This window comes from Rhincodon typus, chromosome 6 (assembly GCF_021869965.1).
Source record: "Rhincodon typus isolate 14 chromosome 6, sRhiTyp1.1, whole genome shotgun sequence".
NCBI lineage: Eukaryota > Metazoa > Chordata > Chondrichthyes > Orectolobiformes > Rhincodontidae > Rhincodon > Rhincodon typus.
Window position 1 is genome coordinate 39,958,664 of NC_063337.1, and position 16,286 is coordinate 39,974,949.

A 16,286-nucleotide genomic window follows, 5' to 3' on the forward strand; every position below is an offset into this window, starting at 1 on the left:
CCCCAAGCCGCACCTCCATCTCCTACCGACCAACCTCATCCCACCCCCTTGACCTGTCCGTCCTCCCTGGACTGACCTATCCCCTTCCTAACTCCCCACCTACACTCACCTTTCCTGGCCCCATCCCCGCCTCTTCGACCTGTTTGTTTCTTCTCCACCTATCCTCTCCTCTATCCCTCTTCTATCCGCCTCCCACTCTCTCCCTATTTATTTCAAAACCCCCTTCCCCTCCCCCTTTTCTGATGAAGGGTCTAGGCCCGAAACGTCAGCCTCTCTGCTCCTATGATGCTGCTTGGCCTGCTGTGTTCATCCAGCCCTGCACCTTGTTGTCTCGGATTCTCCAGCATCTGCAGTTCCTACTATCTCTGCAGTGTATGACTTAGTTTCTCATTGAGCAGGGTACCTCCCTTTGGGAACTATTGGGCAGGAAGAAGATTTTTTTTTTGTCTGTGAATTACATTTTTGGATTTAATTCATTTTGTAGTTTTCTATACGCTCATTCATTTTGTGTCAGCAAGATTTATGACCCAGGAAAACACTTGAAGTATTCTTTCAAGTGGATCTGAATATGTTGTTTATAATGATAAAGTCCTATTTTGCAAAGTCAAAAGATTGAGGATAAATCCAATGATTACAACAGTTGCAGTCTTGAGTACCATATAAGATTGGGAGATAGCAAATTTAACTCCTTTATTCAAAAAGAGAGGGAGACAGAAAGTAGAACCCTACAGCTTTGTTATCTATCATAGGGAAAATATTAGTAGCTATTATTAAAGACGTTAAAGCGGGGCACTCATAAGTTCCATGATAACCAGGCAGAGTCAACATGGTTTTCTGAAATGAAAATCATGTTTGACCAATCTGTTGGAGTTCTTTTGAGGAGGTAGCCCATGCTATGGATGAAGGAGAATCTGTAGATGTATTGTACTTAGACTTGCCGAAGGCGTTTGATGATGTGCCACATCAAAGGTTATTGAGGAAAATAAAAGCTCATGGTGCAGGGACTAGCATATTGCTATAGAAAGAAGATTAGCAGGTTAACAGGAAGGAGTTAGTAGGTGTAAATTGGTCTTCAAATTGGCAAGATGCAACACATGGTGTGATGCATGTTGGTGCTGGGACCACAATTATTTACAATTTATATAAATGACTTGGATGAAGGGATGGAAGGGAGATATTTTAATCAACCTGCTCAAAGATGTTATGACACCTATGGATTAGGTGAGATTTGAAGCTAAGCCCCTTTATCCAGAAATAGGGACACTGCCACTGTGGCCCAAGAGCCCTGCGGGTGGAGATAAAGTTGCCAAATTTGCTAATGAGACAAAGATAGGCAGGAAACTAAACTATGAAGAGAGAACACAGGGAGGTTACTAAAAGGTATTAATAGGTTAAGTTGTGGCAACTGGACTAAAATATTCGAAAATGTAAATTTATCTATTTTGGCAATAAGAATACAAAATAAGCATGTTATCTACAAGGTGAGATTACAGAGCTCTGAGGTGCAAACTATCTGGATGTTCTCATGAATCACACAAAAAGTATGCAGGTACAAGTCATTAGGGAAGCTAATAGAATGTTACTATTTATCATGAAGGGAATTGAATTCAAAGGTAGGGAGGTTATGCTTCAATTATATGGGACTTTGGAGATTGTATCAGAGATTGCACAGTATTAGCCAATTTAGAATCATAGAATAGAATCCCTACAGAGTGGAAACAGGCCCTTCAGCCCAATAAGTCCACACCAACCCTCAGAACACCCACCCAAACCCATTCCCCTATAACCCACCTAATCTACACATCCCTGAACACTATAGCAATTTAGCATGGCCAATCCACCTAGCTTGCACATCTTTGGACTGTGGGAGGAAACTGGAGCACCCAGAGGAAACCTACGCAGACACTGGGAGAATGTGCAAACTCCACACAGACAGTCGCCCGAGGGTGGAATTGAACCCAGGTCCCTGGTGCTGTGAGGCAGCAGTGCTAACCACTGTGCCACCTTGCTGCCCCAAACAAAACTTACTTGTGAAAGGATGTAAATGCATTGGAGGCAGTTCAGATACGGTTTATTAGACTCCACTCTGAAGAAGGGTAACTAGACACAACATTAACTCTGCTTTGTCTCCACAGATGCTGCTAGACCTGCTGCGTTTCTCCTGCAATTATTGCTTTTGTAGTAGACTAATATCCGGAATGAGAGTTTGGCTTATGAGTAAAGGTGGACAGGCTAGGCTGATATCTACTGGAGTTTAGGACAGTAAAAGACAACTTGATAGGAACATGTAAAATCCTAACGGGCCTTCACAGGATAGGTGTAGGGAGGAAACGGAACCAGGGACACAGCTTAAAACTCAGGGGATAAGATCATGAGTCTTTGAAACTCTTCCTGAAAAGATTGTGGAAGCTGAATACTTGAATATTTTTAAGGCAGAAATAGATTCTTGTTAAGCAAAGAGATGAAAGGTTAACTGGAGTAGGTGGGCACATGGATTTGAAGTTACAATTAGATCAGCCGTGATCTTATCGAGTGGTGGAGCAGGCATAAGGGCTGAATAGCGTATTCCTGATTCTGATTAATCAGTTCCTAAGTGTCAGCAAGCTCTGCAGATTTTCCCTGCACTGCAGTATTGATGTTTACTGAAAAAAATTAAGAAAGAAACATTAACATTTTGATCACAATCAAGCGGATTTGAAAATAAATGCCATTGTTATTGTCTAATTTTCTCACAGCATGGTGAATGTGTTTGATACAACTGGCCTGTTCCAGACAGCAGATTCCCAGCAGTAAAGGCCACAATGAAGTAATTGTGTTATACCCCATCCTTGTATTTAACATTGTTTGCTTTCATTCCATAGCTAACTTGCTAAGTTGATTCCATCGATCTAGATGGATAAGTCATTACACTGAGGAAGGCTGTTTTTGCAAAGGTCCCAAGAAATTGAAAACCACTTGTATTGTTATCCCTTTGTTATGTTTCAGGATTTTTGATTATATTACCGGGTAAGGGCGTGTCAGAAAAGTTGGGAGTTTGTGTTAGTGATTGTGAGTTATTATTGACTGAAAGTGGTCCTCAGGGAGTTAAATTCATGGGATAGCAGGCTTGTGCATATGAATTATAATTCAGAGAGGGTGTCTGACTGACGTGCTTTAGACACAGCACTTTCATTTAAACAATATGGTGACTGCTCACACGTATTCTTCTTAAGATGGTGCAATCCATTTGAGCTCAACAGGACCAATTACAACTGTGTATTGTGGACCCAACCAGTACTGGCTACAGTCAAAGTAGAGTGCTGTCACCAAGCCTGTTTTTTTTTTTTGCTATTTTCTAAGCTTTAACAGACTGACAGCCTCCAGTGAGGCAAATCCTTCTTTATACTCTTAAAATATCAAACTTCAGGCTGGACAGCCCCTGGTAGGCCTTTGACAGAAACAAAATCAAATGGTTAATGGAAGCTTGCAGAAATAGACCAGAAACTTATCAAATCAAAGTAACATTAGTCCTACCAATCCTCCTTTCTAGTCTTTTTTACTTAAAATAAACTTTTACAGCTTAAATAGCCCCTGGTACAGCAAATACTTGTTTCTAGGCATTTTCTAATCACCCTGTTCAGAGATGTTACTCCACACTTCTGGAGCAAGTGGAACTTGAACCCAGGCCTCCTGGCTCAGAGGTAGAAATAATACCGCTGCACAACAAGACCCCTCAGGGTTGCTCTCTTGTTTGAGAGAGATGACTTTTGGTAAGTTTTTAACCTGAGGGTCATCTTGCCTCAGGAGAGAGACAAGGATAAGAAGGCATGGGACCTTCCTGGTAATCTAAACTGGTACGGGAATTGGACTTGCACTGTTGGCGTCACTCTGCATCATGTACAGAAGGATCTTTGGGTTCAAGTCGATAACTCCCTGAAAGTGGCCTGCAAATAGATAGGGTAGTGAAGAAGGCATATGGCATGCCTGCCTTTATTGACCAGGGAATTGAGTACAAGAGTCAGGATGTCATGTTGCAGCTTTATAAGACTTTGGTTCAGCCACATTTAGAGTATTGCATTCAATTCTGGTCACCATATTACAGGAAGGATATGGAGGCTCTAGAGAGGGTGCAGAAGAGGTTTACCAGGATGGTGCATGGATTAGAGGGTATGAGCTATAAAGGAGAGGCTAGAAAAACTTGGGTTGTTTTCTCTTGAGCAGCGCAAGCTGAGGGGAGACTTGATAGAAGTCTACAAAGTTATGAGATGCATAGATAGGGTTGATGGTCAGAATTTTTTTTAACCCAGAGTTGAAATGTCTAATAGTTGGGGGCATGCATTTAATGTTAGAGGGGGAAAAGTTCAAAGGAGATGTGAGAGGCAAGTTTTTTTTTACACAGAGATTGGTAGGAGTGTGGAACTCGTTGCTGGGGTGGTGGTGGAGGCAGATAGGACAGGGGCGTTTAAGAGACTTTTAGGTAAGCACATGAATATGCAAAGAATGGAGAGATATGGACCAATGGCAGGCAGAAGGGATTAGTTAAATTTGGCGTCGTGTTCGGCACAACGTTGTGGGCTGAAGGGCTCGTTCTGTGCTGTAAAGTTCTATGTCCTATGTTCTGTAAACCAGACAACTGAACTAACTGGCCCCACATAAATACAGGGAATAGAGGATAATTGTAGATTTCTTTAATCAACATGTTCAAAGATGTTATGACACACGTCTGGAGCAGGTAGGACTTAAAACCAGGCCTTCGGGCTCAGAGAAGATCTTCCTTTCTATACTGGATCCAAGGACCTATTTGGTTATTTGGTGTAGAGTCATAACTATAAGAAACATTTGTCTTAACACTAAGGTATACTTTAATGCCTGATGGTATCAGGTGCAAGTTACATTAGCTACTTAGTCTCATTAATTATGTCTATCAGGAGCTAGGGATGACCCGTCTGATCCCATCAAGATCTCAAGCTGGACTCCTTGATTCTCCATCCAAGACTGTAGGATGTCAAAACTTGAGTGGAGCCTCAAGTCCATCATTCAACCCTTCCAGAACCTTATACAAAGTTGTCAGAATTGACTAGTGAGATTTCACTTCCTTGGAATCAAAATTAAAATCCAGATCAGCTGGGGCTGATAAAGAGGAGAGATGGCTGGACTTGGCCCAAGTTGCGAATTTAGGTCTGGTCACTCAGTTTTCCCAGCTCGATACTGAGCTGAATGGAAGTCAAACAAGAAGTGAATATATCCAGGATATCATAGATACATCTTTTATTTTGTGTCATAAGAAATATTCATAAAATCCCCACAGTGTGGAAGCAAGCCATTCAGTCCATCGAGTTCACACTGACCCTCTGAAGAGCCTCTCACTCAAACTGTGCCCCACCGCCACCTGCCCTCTCTCTGTAACCCTGCATTTTGCAGCAGTAAACTCCTTTTTAAATGATACAAGCCATTATTGGCCTACCTACCATAGTTTGAGGCCACAATTGCATTGTTAACATCAGCAATCCAAGTTAAATTCAAACCCTTTATGTGAGCAGGTTGAGTACACATTCTCCATTGCTAGTTTTCTGATGTTTGAAATAATGCTCTTGAGTTTTTCTTGTAACCTCTTTTTCAATGGGATCAATTTATCTAGGTTGACTTGGACTATCTTGCTTAAAATGTGATATCTCAAATTGCCTCACCTTGAAATCTTTTGGAATAAGAACTGAATATTTGGACCAAGAATTAAAATAGGTTGGATGCCAGTTTTTGGAAAATTTCTCATAGTGCCATGAATGATTGCCGTAAAAGAAAGGCCTAATTATTTGTAGTTAATTGCTTCAGCACCAAAAAATATATTTAATGGCGAAGATAAAAGTACTATTGGGCTCTCTGGATATATTATGATTCTGATCATAAATGTTTGCTAAGTAAATTCCTTTGTCACTTTTTATCTGTGAGGGTGAGTATACTAAACTGACTGTACCTGGAAAAGTTCTGAATCTCAACAAGAAAATTAGGCACTAGAAAGTGAAACATGACTTTCTGAAATTAGTACGAGGCTGCTTTGGTTGACAACCAATGCCTGAATAATTCTGCTGAAGAACTATTCTATTCAAAGGTATTGGAAATGACCCATGAATCTTGGGGGAGGTAAAACCTCCCCCATGAAAAAGTACATCTCAAAGGAAACCAGTAAAGTGCCATCCAAGACTGAACTTACATCACAATGAGATGACATGCAAGATACAGGAGGAAATGATTGAGTGTTGGAAAAGTTAATTTGATATGCAGTGCCAAAACTAAAAGCAATAAGATTAAATTCATACTCCAGAAGATCAAACAGATAACATGGAAAGTATTTTGTACAGTGCAGTAAAACATAATAAAACGCAGAGAAGGAAAGTTCCTCATAGTTGGATCTGATGATCTTGAATGATAAGAGTATTGTATCAAGCTACACTTCCTAAAGTCGGATAATCCATCAAATTACTTAAGAAATATCAATGACCTGGATCAGGTGAGACCTGCAATAAAAACTTTGAATATCTGGTGGTTTTGATTATATAAGGAGATTATTCAATATAGCTAGCTGGGGCTGAAATGTTAAGGGTGTGCATGTTCTTGTAAAGCTTATTGTCTTTTGGACTAAATTTAGTAACAATGCTGTAATTTAAGGAAGTGACTAGTATAAATGTAACAACTACTGTACTATTCTTTGTAGTTGGTTTAACAAGCAAGAAAATGGTAGAGGTTGCCAAAAAAACTTCCTCTTGAGGGAAAAGTAATTTTCTGAAAAGCAAGACTGTCGGCAAAGGTATACAGAATGGATTCTTAAATTCTATTTGACTGGATAAGAGGCATTTGACTTTTTGTTACCTGTTCAATATATTTGAATGGAGCAATCCTTGCATAATTTGCCAAAATAGATTGAGAGCAGTCACTACTTAAAATGTGACTGGATATTTTGCTGCTTCCAGTAGCAAAGACTGAAAATTGGAAGATGCAAGAAGAAAGTCTTCGCAATTTCCTGATAACTAACATTAGCAAAGGGTTATTTCCAATGAAGGAGGTCAAGACTAATTTTGAAGAGAAACTGTGTTCTGCAGAAATAATCCCGGGGACATCAAGTTGAGACTGAGATGAAAAAGAATTTCTTCTGAGGGTTGAGAGTCTTTGGAACTCTACCCCACAACTCTCTGTGACATAAGAGTCCTTGCGTATGGTTGTGAGTTTTAATTGGCAGGGGAATCAAGACTTACGGGGAAAAGCAGGAAAGTGGGCGTGAGGAATGTCAGATCAGTCATGATCCTATTGAAAGGTGGAACAGCCTTAAGCCAGAGATAGTAGGAACTGCAGATGCTGGAGAATCCGAGACAACAAGGTGCAGGACTGGATGAACACAGCAGGCCAAGCAGCATCATAGGAGCAGAGAGGCTGACGTTTCGGGCCGAGACCCTTCATCAGAAAAGGGGGAGGAGAAGGGGGTTCTGAAATAAATAGGGAGAGAGTGGGAGGCAGATAGAAGAGGGATAGAGGAGAGGATAGGTGGAGAGGAAACAAACGGGTCGAAGAGGCGGGGATGGAGCCAGTAAAGGTGAGTGTAGGTAGGGAGTTAGGAAGGGGATAGGTCAGTCCAGGGAGGACGGACAGGTCAAGGGGGCGAGATGAGGTTGGTCGGTAGGAGATGGAGGTGCGGCTTGAGGTGGGAGGAGGGGATAGGTGGGAGGAAGAACAGGTTAGGGAGGCAGGGACGAGCTGGACTGGTTTTGGGATGCAGTAGGGGGAGGGGAGATTTTGAAGCTTGTGAAATCCACATTGATACCATTGGGCTGCAGGGTTCCCAAGCGGAATATGAGTTGCTGTTCCTGCAACCTTCGGGTGGCATCATTGTGGCACTGCAGGAGGCCCAGGATGGACATGTCGTCTGAGGACTGGGAAGGGGAGTTGAAATGGTTCGCGACTGGGAGGTGCAGTTGTTTGTTGCGAACCGAGCGTAGGTGTTCTGCAAAGCGGTCCCCGAGCCTCCGCTTGGTTTCCCCGATGTAGAGGAAGCCACACGGTTACGTGGAACAATCCCTCTTCCGTACCTACACCGGCCCTAAACCCCACCTCTTCCTCCGTTACATTGATGACTGTATCGGCGCCACCTCGTGCTCCCACGAGGAGCTCGAACAGTTCATACACTTCACTAACACCTTCCACCCCAACCTTAAGTTTACCTGGACCATCTCTAACACCTCTCTCCCCTTCCTGGACCTCTCTGTCTCCGTATCGGGCAACCACCTAGAAACCGATATTCATTTCAAGCCCACCGACTCCCACAGCTACCTAGAATACTCCTCCTCCCACCCACCTTCCTGCAAAAATGCTATCCCCTATTCCCAATTCCTTCGCCTCCGCCGCATCTGCTCCCAGGATGAGGCATTCCACTCCCGTACATCTCAGTTGTCCTCGTTTTTCAAGGACCGTAACTTCCCCTCCTCGGTGGTCGAGAACGCCCTCAACCGTGTCTCCCACATCTCCCGCACCTCATCCCTCACACCCCGTCCACGCAATAAAAACCAAAAAAGAATCCCCCTCGTCCTCACGTACCACCCCACCAACCTCCGGATCCAACGCATCATCCTCTGACACTTCTGCCATCTGCAATCCGACCCCACCACCAAAGACATCTTTCCCTCCCCACCCTTATCTGCTTTCCGGAGGGACAACTCTCTCCGTGACTCCCTTGTCCGCTCCACACTCCCCTCCAGCTCCACCACACCCGGCACTTTTCCCTGCAACCGCAGGAAGTGCTACACCTGCCCCCATACCTCCTCCCTCACCCCCATCCCAGGCCCCAAGAAGACTTTCCACATCAAGCAGATGTTCACCTGCACATCTGCCAATGTGGTATACTGCATCCGCTGTACCGGGTGTGGCTTCCTCTACATCGGGGAAACCAAGCGGAGACTCGGGGACCGTTTTGCAGAACACCTACGCTCAGTTCGCAACAAACAACTGCACCTCCCAGTCGCGAACCATTTCAACTCCCCTTCCCAGTCCTCAGACGACATGTCCATCCTGGGCCTCCTGCAGTGCCACAATGATGCCACCCGAAGGTTGCAGGAACAGCAACTCATATTCCGCTTGGGAACCCTGCAGCCCAATGGTATCAATGTGATTTCACAAGTTTCAAAATCTCCCCTCCCCCTACCGCATCCCAAAACCAGTCCAGCTCGTCCCTGCCTCCCTAACCTGTTCTTCCTCCCACCTATCCCCTCCTCCCACCTCAAGCCGCATCCCCATCTCCTACCTACTAACCTCATCCCGCCCCCTTGACCTGTCCGTCCTCCCTGGACTGACCTATTGCCTTCCTAACTCCCTACCTACACTCACCTTTACTGGCTCCATCCCCGCCTCTTCGACCGGTTTGTTTCCTCTCCACCTATCCTCTCCTCTATCCCTCTTCTATCCGCCTCCCACTCTCTCCCTATTTATTTCAGAACCCCCTTCCCCTCCCCCTTTTCTGATGAAGGGTCTCGGCCCGAAACGTCAGCCTCTCTGCTCCTATGATGCTGCTTGGCCTGCTGTGTTCATCCAGCCCTGCACCTTGTAGCCTTGAGCCAAATGGCTTACTCCCGTTCCTATTTCTTATGGTCTTTTGATCAGGGCAATTAGGGACAGGCAACAAATGCTGGTCTTGCCAGCAAAACCCACATTGTATGAAAGAATTTTTTTAAAAAGTCATCCTGTACAAGGAGCAAAAACAACCAGCAACCATTTGCTTTGTAGGAAAAAAAGTTGAACTCCAATCAAAGAATGATTGTGCATCAAATAGCCAGACTTCTCCAAGAATCAATAGTAACTCTGATTTTTGACAAAAATCCATGAATGTATAAAATATTTTTTGCAGAGGGTATCCCAATCTGCAATCCTGTTCAATTATGCCTAAGAATTAACATTTGAAGCATTTTAATGAAGAATTCATAGGATATAGGTTTTTAAAAAAATATTACACCATTGGATACAGGGCATGTAATGTTGTTGTAGCTTGTAAATAGTATTAGCAATGGATAATGAAGTTAATTTGAATATTGCACATCATTACATGTAATACATTGTACTGAGACAGGCATGCTATTGTGCATTGTTTGGGCCGGTAAAGTACTCATTATTTTCTGAGAGATCTTATGCAAAAGAGTTTGTAATTTCTCTTGTCATGGTCTCTACAGACCCAGTTCTTCATCAGCCTAGCCTCCCTATGAGATCACACCCAAAGCTGCTGATAAACAGATGGTCAGTGCAAATACTATGTATAGCTAACAAATATCTGGCAATCTAAAGCTCCAAAGAAGCAGACTTTGATGTCAGTGTGACAGAAAGTTGTCTACAGACAAAATCCGTCTGTTTTTCTCCAAACTCTGAAAAGTCAAGTCTATCCTGTTAGATTTATTTTACTGTATATTATGAATCTGAATAACTAAAGGTGATTAATAATGAACTTGTGTCCCTAGTTTGGTCTCTTTTAGACTCTGAGAACTAATTTCTCTGTTTCCTGCTAACACGATATTTTACTTAAGGAATGCACTCTTGATCCTATCATAACTACTTAAACTAATTGTAAACTAATTTGAATATGGAAAGAAAAATCTAATGCAATCTAAAGTGGCAACAAAACAAAAAATGCAGTTTCAAGAATTACACAAGATGTAATACAGATACTTCAAACAATTTCAAGACTGACGTTTGGCAATAATTGAAACATGACAGGAGTCTGTAATAAAAGTGGTTATGAAATGATATAGGGATAATTAATTGACTGTAGCATTACTGTGGATTTAAACATTGAAAGTGGCTTTGGATTTTTCTCAACAGGGCATGAATATCCTTTCAGCATTAAAATGAGTCACATTCAGAATGCAGCTGCACAGGCACCATCATCTAAAGACTCACTCTACCCTCTGGATTTCCAGGGGCCCTTCTTCATTGAGCAGTTGCCTGTGGAGATGCAGTGTCAGTTCATCTTAAAGCCAAGTCGCTTGGCACCATGCCAACAGATGGCTGGTAAGTATTTCTCATAGATGGTGAAAATAAACACACAGTTTTTTAAATTATCTATATTGGTTTGTAAAACTGAGTTTCAAATTCCAGGTAGATGATGTAAATGTTAGAAGGAATGTGTTGATTTTATATGGACGCGGTTTTTAAAAGAATTACAAACACTTGGAATTTTCTTCTCCTGGAATAAGGAAAGAAAACTATTGAAATTTTTTCACCCTGGGATTACAGGAAAAAATATTACAGTCCTGAAACTGTAAAATAAGAACTTGCCTTAAAAATTTCCTGCCAATTTTTTGGATTGTGGAAAATTCAGCTGAAAAACTTGTAGCTTTCTGCCAAGCAGGAAGTGACCTTCACTGAAAGGTAGTTTTCTATATCCAGAAAATAAAATTATATCTCCTGAAAGTCCCATGAATTTTTAAATCATAATGGCAACTCATAATAAATAGCCAGGTTTTAAGGAGAAAACGGGATTAGTTTCAGCATGGCCATATCCTCCTTTTTGCAATTATTTAAAATATGCGGTGAACTGTCTCACTTTACTTCCCCAACACAAGAATGTTTACTAGTGAAAGGCAGTCACTGTGATACTATGATGTCAACGGAACTAGAAACAGTCCAAATGTACAGGCAAAATTGGGACTGGGGAGTGTGCGGGAAGTCAGCACTTGAATTTAATAAGCCATTTAACTTCAAAATGGGCTTGCAGAAGTGGAGCCAAGTGAATGTTCAGACTAAAGGAGAGGCTTTCCTTGTCACACTTCACCATTGCTATGGTGGACACTGCAGAGTTAAAACGTACTTGTTATTAAACATGTCAAATACTTACCTTGAGCTTTCAGCTGAATTCATTGTGAAGGTAATCTGTAAATTGTACATAAAAATAACCAGTTGTTAAATCATTACACTAGAACTCATCAAATTATTTACTGATGGATTCAGTCACGTTAGAATAATAGAAAATGTTTTAATCAAAATATACTTATTTTTAAATTATATAATTGCAAATCGAAGTGCTGGAGAAATTCAGCAGATCTGGCTGATTTCAGATTTCCAGCACCTGCAGTATTTTCTTATTGATGTAAAATATAGACTTGGACTAAGTGCATTTGGAAGACCGGTTTCTAAATTTGATATTTACAGGTGAAAATTAACTTCCCTTTCTTCCTTAAACTAATTCATTACTTGTAGATAACCCTAAATGCAATGACAATTCAGGTTTCTTTTCTTTTCCCATCATCAGACATCTTTGTAAACCCCTCACAATTTCTCCATACCTCCATCTCAAATACCAAATTCATCTGTGCACTTGCTTCAGCCCCATCTACTTACCCACTTGCTCCAGGTATCTGCCCACCCTTTCTAGCCCAGGACTTGCAACCTTTTGCAGTTTCTCCCCCAACTTCCCCTAAGTCTTCCCAAATAAATTTAATCGTAGGACCCACTTACTATAATTTAAAATACCTACCTACCTAACCCCTCCTGGTTCTACCCTTCCTTACATTATTGATGGCTCCTTTTTTTTTCCCCGATATCATTCTTCTTCTTTCTGTGAACTCCTTCCTATAGTAAACTATCCGTCCTCTTCAATTCAGTCATCTTCTCCGCCACCTTCCCCGATGAGTTAATTTAATATATTAATGCTGCCTAAACATTTGATCCTCTTTCTTAAAACCATTTTTGAACAGCACTATTAGCCTCATGTCCACGGTCTGCCTAACATTCCCGTACCATTTGTTATGGCTGATCTCGCCATCACCCATCCAGCTCTAAGGAAGTGTATTTTTTAATGCACTAGTGGGATGTGGGCATCGCTGGCTGGCCAGAATTTATTGCACGTCTATAGTTGCCCTTGAGAAGATGGTGGTGAGCTGCACTCTTGAACCATGGCAGTCCGTGTGTCATAGGTGGACCACAATGCAGTTAGGGAGGGACTTCCAGGACGTTGACCCAGCAATACTGAAGGAACAGTGATATATATTTCCCAATCAGGATGGTGAGTGGCTTAGAGGGAAACTTACAGGTGGTGGTGTTGCCATATATCTGCTTGTGCTTGTCCTTCTAGATGGAGTGGTCTTGGGTTTGGAAGGTTCTGTTTAAGGATCTTTGATGAATTTCTGTAGTGCATCTTGTGGATAGTACATACCACTTCTACTGAGCGTCGGTGGTGAAGGGAATGGATGCTTCTGGATTTGGTGGCAATCAAGTGGGCTGCTTTGTCCAGGGTTTTGTCAAGCTTCTTGAGTGTTGTTGGAACTGCACTATCCAGGCAATGGTGGAGTATTCCATCACACTCCTGCTTTGTGCCGTGTCGACGGTGGACACACTTTGCAAATCAGGAGGCAAGTTACTCACCGCAGATTTCACTGTAGCCTCTGACCTTCTTTTGTAGCCACTATGTTTATATGATGAGTCCAGTTAAGTCTCTGGTCAATGGTAACCTCCAGGACGTTGATAGTTGGGAATTCAGCAATGGTAACATCATTGAATGTCAACGGGTGGTAGTTATATCTTCTGTTATTGGAAATGGTCCTAGCCTGGCATTTGTGTGGTGCGAATGTTACTTGCCACTTGTCAGCCCAAACCTGGATGTTGTCCAGATCTTGTTGCATTTCAACTTGGACTGTTTCAGAATCTGAAGAGTCACAAATGGTACTGAACATTGTGCAATCATCGGCAAACATGAAGATCATTGTTGAACAGGTGAAGACAGTTGGGCCTAGGACACTACCCTGAGGATCCCCTGCAGAGATGTCCTGGAGCTGAGATTACTGACTTCCAACAACCATAATCATCTTCCTATCTGCTAGGTATGACTCCAACCAGCAGAGAGTTGGCCCCTGATTTCCATTGATTCCAGTTTTACTAGGACTCCTTGATGCAACACTTGTTTGAATGTGGCCTTGATGTCCAGGGCTATCACTCTCACCTGATAGCTGGAATTCACAGCTTTTGTCCACGTTTGAACCAAGGCTGTAATGAGGTCAGGAGCTGAGTGGATTCTGCTGAGTCAAACAGGGTGTCGCTGAGCAAGTGCTGCTTAATAGCTTTACTGATGATTGAGAATAGATTGGAGTGATAATTGGGCAAGTCGGATTTGTCTAACTTTTCGTGTACAGGACACCCTGGGCTATTCTCAACATTGTTGGGTAAATGTCAGTGTTGTAACTGTACTGGAGCAGCTTGGCTAGGGGAGTGGCAAGTTCTGGAACACAAAAATTCAGTGCTATTTCCGGAATGTTTTCAGGATCCATAGCCTTCGTAGTATCCAGTGCCTTCAACGGTTTCTTAATATTGCATGGAGTGAATTGATTTGGCTGAAGAATAGCATCTGTGATTCTAGGGACCACTAGAGAAGACCAAGATGGATCATCTACTTGGCACTTCTGGATGAAGATTGCTGCAAATGCTTCAATTTTATCTTTTGGCACTAATGGGGTCTTCCAGCATTGAGGATAATGAGGATATTTGTCAAACTGCCACCTCCAGTGAATTGTTAAATTGTCCACCACCATTCACTCATAACTGGATGTGGCAGAACTGCAGAACTTAGATCTGCTCTGTTGGTTGCGGGATCGCTTAGCTCTGTCTATCTCTTGCTGCTTATGCTGTTTGGCACGCGAGCAGTCCTGTTTGGGTATCTGCACCAGGTTAACACTTTATTTTTAGGTATGTCTGGTGCTGCTCCTGGCATGCCCTTCTGCACTATCTATTGAACCAAGGTTGATCCTCTGGCTTGATGGTAATGGTTGAGTGGGGGATATGCTGGGCCATGAGGTTGCAGATTGTGCTGGAGTACAATTCAGCTAACCCACAGAGCCTCATGGGTGCCCAGTCTTGAATTGCCAGACCTATTCAAAGTCTGTCCCATTTAGCACAGTGATTGTGCTGTGTGGCACAATGTAAGGTAATTCCCAATGAAAAATGGAACTTCTTTCCACAAGGAAAGTGCAATGGCCATTCTTACTGATACTGTCATGGACAGATATATCTGCAGATTGGTAACTCTGAACTTTGCCCTCCACATTCTACCAGCAACATTAACCTTTTACTTTTGGCTGTCTGAACCCTTGTTTGCCTCCTGATTCATTGTACTAACAATATGCTCTAATTTACTATCCTCTATAAATAATAATTTATACAAAACACTCTGCATGCGTCCAGTAAGTTCCATTCGCACATCATCTTTATCATTGCTGGCTTACAGTAATATCTCTATTTCATAAAATACTGAACCTAACACTAACCTGAAACCTTGTCTTTCTCGTTAAATACATCCATGATTTTGCTTTGTTTTTTCTGCATATCTCCAAGTTCTACATGCCTACCTGAACACTGTTCCTTTTTTCTTCATCTGTCTATGTATCCTCCCCTTTCTTACTTCCACATAATGTCAGAACTTTCAGTTTCATAGAAACATATAAGATAGGAGTAGGCCATTTGAGCCCTTGAGTCTACTCCACTATTCAATATAAGCAAGGCTGATCATCAAGCTCAATACCCAAATCCCACCCTCCCCCCACCCCATATTCCTTGATCTTTTTAGTCACGAGCTACAGCTACCTCCTTCTTGAGAAAACATCATGTTTCAACCTCAACCATTTTTTCTACAGTAGTGAATTCCACAGGCTCACCACTGTCTGGATGCAGAAATGTCTCTTCATCTCAATCCTTAAACTATGATCCCTGGTTCTGATCTCCCCACCATCGAAAGCATTCTTTCTGCATCTAACCTGTCCAGTCTTGTTAGAATTTTATAGATTTCTGAGACTTCCCCTGTAGTCACCACTCCCCCCGCACCCCTGTTCTTCTGAACCCCAGTGACTACAATCCTAACTGAGTTAATATGTCTTCATATGTCAGTCCTGCTGCCCCAGGAATCAAATTGGTAAACTTTTGCTGCACTCCCTCTATAGCAAGAGCATCCTACCTCCGATAAGGAGACCAAAATAGCATGTAGTATTCTAGGTATGGCCTCACTGATTCCCTGTATTGAAGCAAGACATTCTTGTTCCTGAAACTGAATCCTCTCACTATGAGAGCCAAGGTATATTTTGCATTTGTTACTGCCTGCTGCATCTGCGCATTTACTTAGAGCGACTGGTGCACAAGGACACCCAGGCCTCTGACTGTAATTTCAGAGAGGGGAATGTTTATTCAAATAATAATCTGCCTTCCTACTTTTGCTCCCAAAATGGATAACCTCATGTTTATCCACATTATACTGCATCTGCCACGCATTTGTCCATTCACTCAGCCTGTCAAATCCCAGTGCA

General features: G+C 42.4%; 1 protein-coding gene across 1 annotated transcript in view; it reads left to right on the top strand.

Annotated features, from left to right (window-relative positions):
* LOC109922528 (rho GTPase-activating protein 20-like) overlaps window positions 1–16,286 on the top strand; it is an 89,504-nt gene that overhangs the window by 45,543 nt on the left and 27,675 nt on the right. The window contains 1 exon segment of the mRNA XM_048598461.1: window positions 10,755–11,013. Within this exon segment, the coding sequence (XP_048454418.1) occupies window positions 10,755–11,013 (259 nt within the window).